The 12,674-nt window shown below is 42.0% G+C and overlaps 1 protein-coding gene across 1 annotated transcript; it reads left to right on the top strand.

Moving 5' to 3' along the window:
* Nucleotides 1-7,971: 7,971 nt before the first annotated feature.
* CCR4 (C-C motif chemokine receptor 4) lies at nucleotides 7,972-12,674 on the top strand. The gene is made up of 4 exons (XM_075143163.1): nucleotides 7,972-8,310; nucleotides 8,713-8,799; nucleotides 9,505-9,628; nucleotides 10,835-12,674. Exon 4 carries the CDS (start codon nucleotides 10,851-10,853, stop codon nucleotides 11,925-11,927), a length of 1,077 nt encoding a protein of 358 aa, XP_074999264.1. The 5' UTR covers nucleotides 7,972-8,310; nucleotides 8,713-8,799; nucleotides 9,505-9,628; nucleotides 10,835-10,850; the 3' UTR covers nucleotides 11,928-12,674.

The following is a 12,674-nucleotide window of genomic DNA, read 5'->3' as shown; positions in this document are numbered from 1 at the left end:
TTCCGTCATCTTTGCCACACTGTGCAATGGAAGACTTCCAAGGATTGTCAGCATAACATTGTCAATTTTTATGCCACGTATTTGCAAGTTATTTTATAGAATTTGCTATTTGTGTGCAAGGTCTTATTGCTCAATATTTGAGCATTTGTATGAGATTAAAAGCTTCAGGGGGCTTTCCAGGCACTGGGCTCTGCAACAAATAGCTAGTTTATGCAGATGCCTCCTCATAGCAGAAGTGGTAAATCTTTGAAAACCCATGGAAAACCAAAATCTACATTTTCGTTTTGTTTGCATTAGCAGAAGGAGTTTTGCTGTAATTGTCCCTTAAAAAACTTCAGCCTCCATGAAACATACCAGTGCTCTGAGGGCAACCAGTAACAAACTTTACCCAGACTGGGTTCAGCTGCAGCTAAGACAGGCATTGCTGCTCTTTGCTGTACTGCACCATGTACTGCCAGCATGCATGGAGAGCCGCAGCCCCGCAGCTCCTGCCCACACCATGCCTCTGTTGTGATTTGTGACAGCTGGTATTGTGTAGTTTCCTGGGTTTCTGCTAATTTTATACATTACATTCCTTGAGATATTGTTTGCACCATTCAAGCCTGACTGAAAGCCCACTGATGTCTCTTTAAGTCCCTCCACTGGACTTTCAGTTAATTGGAGCCTTTATTTGAAGGTACTACTTCTCTTTCAAAACCTCTGCAGCAGGAAACTGGTGCTTTCTAACTGCCCAGCTAGTTTACAACATATGCTTTTCTATGTACAGAACTAAAGCTGCGTATATCCTTAGACTGGATCAGCACGTCCCTGAGAACCAGCAACATCCAGTCCCTACCCATTACACATGAGAAAGTAAACCAGTCTCTCAGTATGGGATAAAACCTCTTCATCTGCCATAAATTAAGGATAGACTCTTGCTTACTTAGCGAGTCACAAATTACACATGAAAATGCACACCCACACGCACACTTGTTACATCTATCCATTGAATAGTATTTGGTTGTGCAAAAAGGAGGTCAGGAAATCTCTGGGTTTGGTGGGAGGATTGGGCTTTGGGGTCTTGAGGGGTGGTGAGCTATCTTTGCATCTTATTTTTTCATCATGATCAACTTTTTTCCTGTTTGAGAATCACACCGACACTTAACATAAATCTTTTCCCAGCTGGGTTACAGTTCGAGGAACTAATAAAACCTGAATCCAAATTTTCTCAGCGGGTTCACAACTATACTTCATGTTCTACTTATAAATAGAATGAACAAGACACATATTTAGCCAAACTGCTTGCAGTGAGATACATGGACGTCAGTATCTTCTTTAGGTGCCACTGTGAATCCCTCTTGTTCAACTATCACATCACAGTCCCAAAATCATAGGATTTATGTTTCTTCATTTTTAAGCCGAGCATGGCCGCTTTGAATTCTTTTCATTGACCTCTTGGGGTTTTTAACTTGTACAGAAAACTTAGAAATGCAGCCAGCCAGAGCATCACACTGACCTAGGAAATCGCTCAGCCGTGAAAGCTGTCGTTTTCAGCGCTGGCATCAGAAGGAGTCACTACCCACATATTTCCTTTGGATTTAGAATTTGCTGGGAGTGGATCTGAAGTCCTGGTCCAGGTTGTCTGAAGTTTTAAGGCTATATTTCCCAGAGAAACTATTTATAAACCCATTGGTTATGGGTTAAGTTCTGTCATTTCCATTTTGCCTCTATCACCTTTGCGAGGTCCCTCACTGAGATCTCGAAGGTAACAAAAAATCGTTGTCCTAGCAGGACACTCTGTTGCCAACGAGGGGACAAGTCCCATCTGTTCAAGTCCCAAGTCCTGCTATCGCTAAAAAACAAAGGAGAGTTTTCCAAAGAAAATCTCAGTTACCAGCTTTATTCTTCCCAAATTTGAATTCCAGAAGTTGCACTATCTCTACCCACCGTTGCTTTTGCAGCTCCTAGCTGGTAAAATTTTTCCTCTGTAGTTATTGCCCAAGCATGGTGCGGTGCTTTGCCAAAGGCCGTTTACACATCACTTCTAAAATGGCCCCATTTTAGTAGTGAATTAAATATTTTCTGTATTAAGGACTTACGCAGTCCTGCTCAAAGATTTACTGTTTGCACTTCAGTTTCTTAACTCTGTAAGACACACGGAACTCTAATGAAAACCTGTGACTTCCAGAGTTATTCTTTTGAAATTCATATCCGGTAATGGAAGATAAAATTGAGAACAATTTATAACTATTAAAGGATGGCTTCTGACACTTGTCACGTATATACAGTTTCTGTTGAAGTTGGTAATAACTCTGCTGCCATTGTTAATAAGAACTTCCTAATTTAGTTGGTAACTACTGTAAGAGCTTGGTTTTCAACATACACACACCCAAACCTCAAGAACTGGGTTTTGCAGTGTCAGTGTTAACACATTGTTTTCAACGCGGAAAAAAATATCCGCCAACTGCTCCTGTATAATTTTGTTTGTTACGCTAATATTCAATACGCAAATGTCAATAGTTAATATATTGTATTTCTCATTCCTCTTCCTAAAGAAATACTGTGAAATAGCTCCCATTGGACATGGGGAAAATGGTTTGCTTGTGAAGAACAGTTCGCATTTACCAAATTTCCAACTGTGATCCTTCAATCAGCAGGAAGCAGCACATTAACTTTATACCACTGAAGGCAGAAGTTAGTGAATGGGATAGAGAATGCAAGCAAGGACTCTGGCACAGCTTTTTCACTGTAGAGGGGATATTATCCACTTGCCAACTTCAGGTGTAACTGGAACAGTCTGTTTTCCACCCCACGCAGATTTTAAGTCTCTGATAAGTTATATGCATTTGTCACTGCTCCATATTCAGCTGCAGCCCAACAGTCCAGCTACATATAGGTCCATATGCTGGGATAATGCAGGCAGCTGAAAGAAGCCGCACTTCTCCCACAGAAGTTTGCATTTAGCCCATAAATACTACGTTTGCTACATTAAAATAAAACCCAGCAGCACCATGACACAAACGACAGCACGGTTTGCAATAGCCGTGATTTGCAGGGCACATTAGAGGACACCGATGAAGCTGAGGAAGCAGAACAGTAGATGGCTCCACGCGTCTGCTGACAAGAGAGTTCACTCTAGTGCCACACATGCGCTGCTATTTCTATGTGCAACTTCCTATGCACTTCACCAGCACAGTTCCTTACATATAAGAACTGCCTGAAACCCTGAGCTGCAGCTTCAATTATTTTTCTAGGCTCCAACCAGGTAGAAGCAAACTAGAAGGCAACGGTACGTCTAAGCGGCACCTGGAGCAGGTTGCTGCACCACCTTTGTCCACAGCCCTTTGCCATCCCCTTTGCCCTGGGCAATTGCTGAGCAACATAGACCCCAACTTGGCCATAGCAGGAGCACATGGCAATGGGGAGCATTTCCCACTGGAAGGGCCTCAAGCAATAGTGCTACTGGCCTAAAAACGCTCAGGGATGGGGAATTGGGTAAGCACGCACAGGAATCGCTTTTTCAGCACTTCCTAGGGACATCTCGCTAGACCTCCTGGTACAGATGAAGGACCTTCACCAGCACATTTTCTTTGCCCTGGAAGGAAGGTGTCTGAGGAGGCTCAAAGCTGGGTTTGTCTGTTTTGTAAATGGCAGTATTAAAGCTGACTAAAATTTGACCAGGTCATAACCTCTGAGAAGCCTCAGAGCCCCTCTCCAGCGAGTCTTGGCTTTATTGTAGCCCCTCTCCCCCGTGGGGTCCTATCTTAGGAAATAGGTATCCCCGTACTGTTGTCAGCTGATTTTTTCTAAGGAAGCCCTCATTTGAATGATTAAAACTCACCATCACCTGGTCTCTTGTTCAGTTCCTTCTTCTTGGTCCCATTGCTGGTCCCTGCTCTCCAGATCCTCTTGGTAACTCAGGCTGCAGGAGGCTACAGTGCAAGGGATGGACAAAATACAAGCTACCACAAAGACAACACTGAATGCACAGACCGGAGTTTACAGACCAAGTCAGATTCAGAAAAGGCAATTGTAGGCAGAGGCATACATCTTTTTACAGAAGGCTAACAGCACCTGGAGCCAGGTATTTCCAGAGTCACCATAACCTCTCACTATCCCTGTAATCACCCTTACTCATGCAGGACCCTCTGTCCTAAGCCTGCTCTGTCATTTCTTCTGCCCATCTTTACTGTCAATGCTTTCTTTGCATTTCCACCAGAGGGTGGCATTATTAAACCCTACCGGACTTAAAAGTCATTCATGGTAAAGGAGGACACCCCAGTCTAGCAACTGGAGTCACTGATGAACAAGTACAGAGCTCGAAAAATGTATTTATGAAAAGTAAGAAAAAATTAGTCACTACATTCTGCTGCTGGAAGAAACATAAATTTCTTCGAGTTTTTTTATTTGTTTGTTATTGAGCAAATGAGAGCCTGTGGATGTTAAATTAACTACAAGCGGTTTCACCAGCGATTCACAAAACACATCGGAATATTTTGTGAATCACAAAGACGAGAGAGACGTTCCAACGAAAACCTTTTATTGTTGCTCTCTCAGTTTTATTTCAGTGCCCCGAGTGGTTTCCCCTGCTACTAGAAGTGAACTGAATGTTACCTAAGTTGTCTGCACGGCTTGTCTTGAAGAGGACTTGCAGCGAAACAGCTTTTACCGTGTGATGGCAGAATGCCTCGGTCTTAGCAAACGTAGAAGATTAGTAATTGATAAGAGCAAGTGTTGGTTCTTTCTCATTCTTGATCCTCTGCAAATACTTCGGTTTTTCTAACTAGCTTCCTTTATGTTATACTGCCGTGTGAGGAACATGGCAGGAGAGACTGCGAAGATACTTGTTGTGTAGATGTTTAGGATAAGGCCAGTCATTTAATAAGCTTTTTAAGACTACCAACAACTACAGTGTTTGAGACTTGCGGGCACTACCACAAAGTAAACAGAACCCAAAGCCTTTACGCCAGAATGCCATCATTCCTCTCTATCTAAACTCATCACAATAAACATCAAACAAACTAGCCTGAGGAGACTTCTGCTCTTCACCGCTGCCTTGTCTTTTTTTTTCTCTCCTGAGAGACCAGCCTTTAACGGGGACATCACAGTGATGGTTAGGTGATGGCTGGGAAATTTAAAGAAGAAAAATTATATCTTAGGTATCAACTGCTCCTCTGAGTGGAGACAGCCCAAATTTGTCATCTTCCTGTAGAAACAGCTTGGGAACATTTGATAGATCACTGAACAAGACAAAGAATGCTCCTCATGGTGTCATTTCCCATTTAAGAATACAACTCATGGGTTTTGCATCAGTGATTTTTATTTTAAGTAAAATTCAGCATACAAAATGTCTGCTTCTGTCATGTTTAAGGTTTGAAGTTTCAGTTCTTTTTTTATGAGGACTTCTGAATATAGCAGCTTTGCCAGCACAGCACATGGAAAGAAAGCAAATTAGGCTGAGGAAAATGATGGCCAATACCATTCACAGAATCGCCAGTGGATACAAGCAGCTGAATGCATAGGACCGGACCACTGAAAGGAAAAAAAGATGTGGGGAATTGCAACTTAACAGTGTTGAGCAAGGAAAACACATTTTGGGCTTAAATCTTGTGCTTGTCAGAGCAAGCAGCTGTCTTAGCCAAAGGGAATACACACGCTCAAAAAAATTGAGGTAAATTATGAGTGAGTCACCTGGGACAACGGTGTAGACAGTGGTTGTCTCTAAAACTAGGAAATTAATTCACTTTCCTTTTTTAGTTCTCTGTCAGATTGCTGCAGTTTTACTCATGCATAGGAAATCCGGAATAAATTAAAAATTATGAGGAAGAGAACTGCACAATGAATAGGTGGCACAAACACTTTGTTAATGAGCAAATATTGGAACTACACATATGCAAACTGCGATTCAGATTCACTTGAATTGCAAAAGAACTGCACAAGGCCTGACCATGCAAGAAGGGGTTGGTCACCTGATAGAGAGGATGGTTTGAGAAAGGTAATCGTTTGTCCAGCTGTGACTTTGGCGGCCTGGATCCCACGCTGATCCACACAATCAGTCAAAATACTGATTTTTGAAATAGTTGGCTATATTTAATTACCGTCATCTGCCTCTCTCCCGAGGCAGTCTCTTCTGGATGAGGACTTCTCTAATAAACACTTCTAAGTCATCTATGCATCTATCAGCCAACACGGATATCAGAGGGAATGGATGGTGCAGTGGTATATCAGTGGTGAGTATCTCACAGCCTAGCTAACGAGTTAGATAAATGTGTATCTCCAGTCTTTTCTTGGGCAAGATTCTTATGCATCCTGTAAAATGGCAAGTTAATGATAAGACTTTCTGTAAAAGGTGGGAGTGGCTGAAATAATCTTTTGGCAAGAAGCAAGGTTTTCACGGTTTGGGTTGTTCTGCTTTTTGCTTTTATTAAGTTCCCTTCTGTTGGTTTTAAAGTGCCTCCCCCCCCCCATCCCATATAAAAGGTTAATCTCCTCCCAGTCAGGCTAATCAGGTGTGGTCCACTTCTCTGTACTCTTGTGATTTATTTGGTCAGTGCCACATACCTGATACCATCTAGCAAAGAGGTAAGATGACTTCTTTCTTCTCCCCTTCCCCTGCCAATCTGTTAGTTTTATAGCAACATCCTCTACATCTCATTAAGATCCCTTCCCCCATTCCTCTTAACCTCACGGTCTCCTGCCATCCCCCTTTTGTTGGTCTCTGACAGGTTCTTCTTCTCCGAGGAGGAGCTGAAAAAAACCACGCTGTCATGTTAGAAGGGGACTTCAGAGCTCTCCCACTATGGACTACAGTTATACTTAGTCCCTTTCACTCTTCTTTCTCTTCAAGCCATTGCAGGACTTTCACTCACATCACCTTTCATCCATTTTCTGCATCGTCTCATTTGCTCAGAGATTTTTTTTTGGTCTTCTCTGCAGTTTTCCTCGTAGCGTCTCCCAGGGACTCTTTTCATTGGTAGGCCATCATAAGGTGTTTCAGGGTTCATTTTTATCCTCTTGATTTTCATGAACTGGCAGATATTTTTTTAGCTTCATTTTCTGGCGTTCATACATCCTAAGTTTTCGTCGTCTGTAGCCACAACCATTCTTCTCTTTTTGTGGCTGAGCATTCCTCTTTCTGCAGACAGGCTCTTGCTCAAAGCCTCTTTACAAAGACAGACCTTCCCTTTTGCTGATGCAGCATGAAATGCATTGGTATGGTAGGCTTCAGCAACACAACTGCTGCTTTGCAAGACACTGTGGTCCAGACACTTCTCCTCCCCTCACCACACCACAGCCACACACGCATGCCCTGACAAGAAGCCTTTGCTGCACTACTCCTCTGGTGGTAGCAGCCCAGCTTTCCCCCCGAGGCAGCGAGCAGGTACGGAAAGCTGCTTAGGAAGCATTCGCTACTTGAAAGTTTTTCTTTCAAGGAAGGACTGGGCAAAAGGCGATAGGCCAGATAGGTCCTTTCTTCAGGCCAGTGCCATATGAATCAAGCTAGACTGGCATTCATAAGGCTGCAGACTTGGTCCCTGGTAACATTATGATTGAAAGATCAGAAGCATATTCGACGTGTGGCATGTGTGCTAAGGAGAGGTCGATAGACCTCAAAATGTTACTAGTGATGGGAAATCATCCCTTAACCAAGAAGGGTTCTTACAGGGTAGAAGAGAGATTGTATCTGGATTCAATTCTATTCACTACTTCATCTGGAAATCAAGAAAAATCACCACTGATGAAATTCAAAGGAGACACCTAGTTTGATGGACTAGAAAATAATGAGTAGGACAAGATAGGCATGCAGACACACGGTGGTTTACTGAGGCAAAAGCATTATAGCCAAAACTAAGGAAGAACAATGCCTACAGAGCACGAGGTATTTTTTCCTGAAAAGCAGGTACTGAAACAAAGATTTTATGTTATTGTGGGTGAAGAGCTGAACTCGCTCCCCTAGTGCAACAGCATGTCAAAGAAGAGGTTAATGAGGCCCTTACATGGACAAAAGAGCAGCAAGAGGAACAGCTTCTAGTTTCTGTGAGCAGAGCTGATGAAACTGATACCACAATGTTACCTGCTCATCTGATGTTCACATCTTTAAAGAACTGCTAGTAAACTGAAGAGAAGACGTACGTGATCTGCAGAGCAATAACCTGCGCCAGAGGAACATCTCCCAGTGACAGATTTAAACACCTCCACAGATGCAGCTTGTGAGACTGAGAAGCTACTTCCCATACAAGTACTTTATTCTGGCAAAACATGAAACCAGTAGATCCACACCTCATGCTGTCTTCACATCAAGCTTTTCTGGAAGAAACACTTCAGCCAAATGTAAGTTACTGGGCAAAGTAACGATGTCAGAGGCATATAGGATAGCAGCAAATAGCATAACTGAAAGAAAAACTATACCTGTGTCTGGAATAATACAGAAGGTTGACCTAGAAGACCTATCACTTCTCCTGGACTGAGATCTATGATTCTTCCTACCCTCACAACCACCTCCTGTAGCTTTCTTGTTTCTGCTTCTCATTGTGACTCTTCAGTTTCTCCTGCTAACCAGCAGGCAGCCTCTCCTGTTGAGAAATGACTTTTACTTCTGCTTGGCCGGCCTTTTCTGGGACATAGAGGAGAGCAGCACTTGCCAGCTGCTAGCACAGTTGTTCTGCTGGTGGGACTCAAAAACCATCCCATTTGACTATCGCATGTCCTCTGTGCTCTCTTCTCCCTTCCCAGGATCCCCCAAAGGACAGAGAGGGCCCACCGCACTCTCAGGAAGAATTCATAGAAGCTGCTGAGCTTCCTGCTGTGACAAGAACCATGGTAAACCCCCGCACCCTCTGCCCTTACACCACACGCATACGCGCACATCCTACTTCTTATGTGGTATTTTGACCACTACTACTGTTTGTGCCAGGTCAGTGGTAGGAGGTAGATCTGCTGTATATAAAACCCACTTCGGGAGACATCATGCAAAAAGGTAGCGTGAATTAACATGCCTTCATTTCTCTTCTTAGCAAGATAAGTAGGAGTTAGGAAAATCAAACAACAATGAATAAAAGAAGCCTTCCCTACGCTAAATCTATACAGCTCTTTTCTTCTACAATTACATAGCATAACTTGCACAATTAGTTATCTGGCAGAGAGGGACTAGAAACACCCCTCCCACACTCCCACCAAGTGCCTTCCTCCTGTCTGCTCACTACAGATGATCATCTGATTATTTTTTTCTGAGATTAAGATGCATTTTACAATCCATAAGAAAGAACAAGGCTTCTGTTGAATGAGAGCTGGTTAGTGACATCTACTTTTAATGATTATTGGGTAAGATGAAGCTGCTTTAACTCAGTAATCAGTGGAAACTTTGCGTTTCCTTACACATTATAAGATGTGTTTAATTTTATTTCTGAGTTTAAGGGACCATCTCTGATGAGCACTGAGGAGAGAAGCACTTGTGATACAATCTGTAAGGAAGTACGAAGTTTCCGTTAAGAGACACAGCTACCTAGTGACATCTGCTTTTTGCAGCTGCTGGATATCGCTGTGTAGGCAGCACCTCCCTGACAGAGCTACCTGGCGAGAAGCAAGTGATTCTGCATCCTTAGAGCAAAGAAGCTTCTTCACATCATCTGAGAAGAAAGGCGGAGAACAGGTAAAATTCGCAAAATGCAGTTGCTGAAACAGTTGTGTATCGTGTACATTCATCGTGTGTGTGACTGTAATGCTTTTTCATTTACCTTTTGTTGCTGCTCAGATAATTTTTAAAGCAGTTTTAAGAACTCCTGCATCATCAGAAGTGGGTGTATGTACGTTATGTGAGTGTATGTTTTCAGTTTTAAATATTTAAGTATATTATGCTGAACCTAGATTAGATTCAGGTATGTCTAGATGCAGTTGTTGCAAAGCTGTCATCTCTAGACCATCGGTGTGAAACAGTTTTGTCCCTGTGACTTGTAATTCAGACTAAATTCCTCTCTGTGTATAACGGAACAGAACTGTAGGCTGGAGAGGTGCCTGGGACTACACACAGCAGGGGTCAGGTTAATGATAGTCAATGTTTGTTGTTATGTAGCAGCAACGTACAGTGCAAAGACAAATAAAGAAATGATACTCACTTTTCTTCTGCTTTCCATTCATAAAGACAAAGGGGAAAGACATAACTCAGGCTTAGAAAAATTCTGGTATGTTAGACTAAAAAAAAGACACTTGCTGTGATGTGAATAACACATAGAGTAATACATCAGCAATATATTAGCACTGTGTCTAAGTTACTTACCTCAAAGTAACATCACTTAAAACTCTGTCTCTGCCTATTAGAAAAGAACATACATAGGAAAATTCCTGTTATTCATTTAGTCACTGAAGACAGCACTTATTGAAAAATCATGTTAGCTTTCAGTAAGCGTAATTTCATTAGAAGGAATAGTCAGATGCATTTTTATTACTGTCTTTTTACGGCGATGTTTGCCTGATTGGAAAGGTGGGTAAAATACTGAACTGCTATGAATAGCGGCTTTGCTTTTTCCTTTATGCAGGATATATCCCTCTCTGATTTGATATCTGTGGACCATATCTTTCATTCCTATTTGCTTTCCTCTCCGCCATTTGAACAATGTTCTGTGTGCTTGACATCCAAGTTGCACAGTGTTGCAAGGACTGAGCACATGAATGTTAAGGACAGTACATTTTGCAAGTGTGCTTATGCGTCCCATAATGCTTAAATAGTCTTTGAGAACCTGTAATGAGAAGTGCACTGGAATTGCAAGTTAGTCATTGCTAGTGATTCAGGCTTGCGGGGTGACCACACAGTCTTTGCGCACTGAAAGTCACTGACATTTTTATATTCTTTCCTTCTCAGGAACTGGGGAAAAAACATGAGTTCTTCAAGTACAGAGTCCTCTGAAGTTGAAATCTCAACCTTATATGACTATTACGATAATTATAACGATGTTCCAAAACCATGCAGTAAGGAAAGCGTCAAGAGGTTTGCAGCCTCCTTCCTACCTGTTCTGTATACCCTAGTATTCCTGGTCGGGCTCATGGGAAACATTCTGGTCATTGTGGTCCTCTTCAAATACAAGAGGCTGAAGAGCATGACTGACGTGTACCTACTAAACCTCGCCATCTCAGATTTGCTCTTTGTTTTATCCTTGCCATTCTGGTCTTATTTCACAATAGACCAATGGGTTTTTGGAACTCCCTGGTGTAAAATAATTTCATGGATTTACCTGGTTGGGTTTTACAGTGGGATGTTTTTTATTATGCTTATGAGCATAGATAGATACCTGGCAATTGTTCGTGCAGTGTTTTCCTTGAAAGCAAGGACTGCCTTCCATGGCTTGATTACTAGCCTTGTTGTATGGCTAGTAGCTCTTTCAGCCTCAGTTCCAGAACTTGTATTTAGAGAATCTTTTAACGAACATAATTATACTACCTGCAAGCCGAGATATCCAGGCAATTTCACAGCATGGAAACTTTTTTCCACTTTGGAAATCAACATTTTAGGGCTCCTCATCCCTTTTATAGTTATGACATTTTGCTACTCCATGATGGTTAAAACATTAGTTCACTGTAGAAATGAGAAAAAGAATAAGGCTGTGAGGATGATCTTTGCTGTCATGATCGTGTTTTTCTTCTTTTGGACCCCTTACAACATTGTTATTTTCTTACAACTGCTGGAAATTATGGGAGTCATTAGAGACTGTCAAGTGAGCAGGAATCTGGACTATGCTTTCCAGGTAACGGAAATCCTCGGCCTTTTTCACTGTTGCCTCAATCCAGTCATCTACTTCTTCATGGGGGAAAAATTTAAGAAGTACCTGAAGATGCTCTTTAAGAACTGGCGGTTACCTGGAGATATTTGCATGTGGTGTGGAGTTCACATCACTTACCACACCGAATCCACCAGTTCATTCCATACACAATCTACAGGGGATCAAGACGCTCTGTAATGTGTTTCAGACCAACCACTGAACTCACCAGCAAGCAAACTGACAAATGCAGGAACTTTGAAAAGCTAAGCAAATGCACAGTCATTTAACAATAAGCTAGTGCCGGATAATTACTTACTTCAGCTTTGATTTCTGCCTCTAGATTTTCTGAATATTATGACAGAAGGTGTCCTAGATGTGAAACGTGGAAGATGGACATGCAGGTTTTATCTGCTGTGATTACAAATCAGAGGTAACAGCTGCCTCAGCTCTCAGCAAAGCAGTGTGCCATGCTGCTTCTTTTTCACCAGCATCAAGACGGAGGTTGGCCTGCACGGAGGGGCAGAGGAGAGACAGCTGCTTGTCATCAGCACGTGCACTTGGAAAATATATTCGTTTATTCAAGAAGGATGGTTATTACCATATTTTTTTATTCTACAGTTGATCTGTGTAGGACTTGTTCACTCTGACTCTTAGCAAGCTATTAACAGTACCTGCTACCGTTAAATGTTTCATCTCAGGGAGAGGATACACCCTCTGTCATTAGGAAAAAGGACACAAAATATATTCTTTATGTGCACAAAGACGCAAAGCAAATGCATTACATATTGTGTTATAGACACCTTTTCTCTTAGGTATCCAAGTTGCCTCATATGCCTATGTGTAGATGTATACATAGGCATCTTGAATTACTTTCTGTAATTCAGGATAGCAATTCTGTATTTTAATTAACATAGAAAATGTTTAAAATATTTTTGAATAAAAGTG

This window comes from Calonectris borealis, chromosome 2 (genome assembly GCF_964195595.1).
Source record: "Calonectris borealis chromosome 2, bCalBor7.hap1.2, whole genome shotgun sequence".
In the NCBI taxonomy this organism is placed as follows: Eukaryota; Metazoa; Chordata; class Aves; order Procellariiformes; family Procellariidae; genus Calonectris; species Calonectris borealis.
Note: the sequence above shows the minus strand (reverse complement) of the source record. Positions and strands in the feature narration are given on the sequence as shown.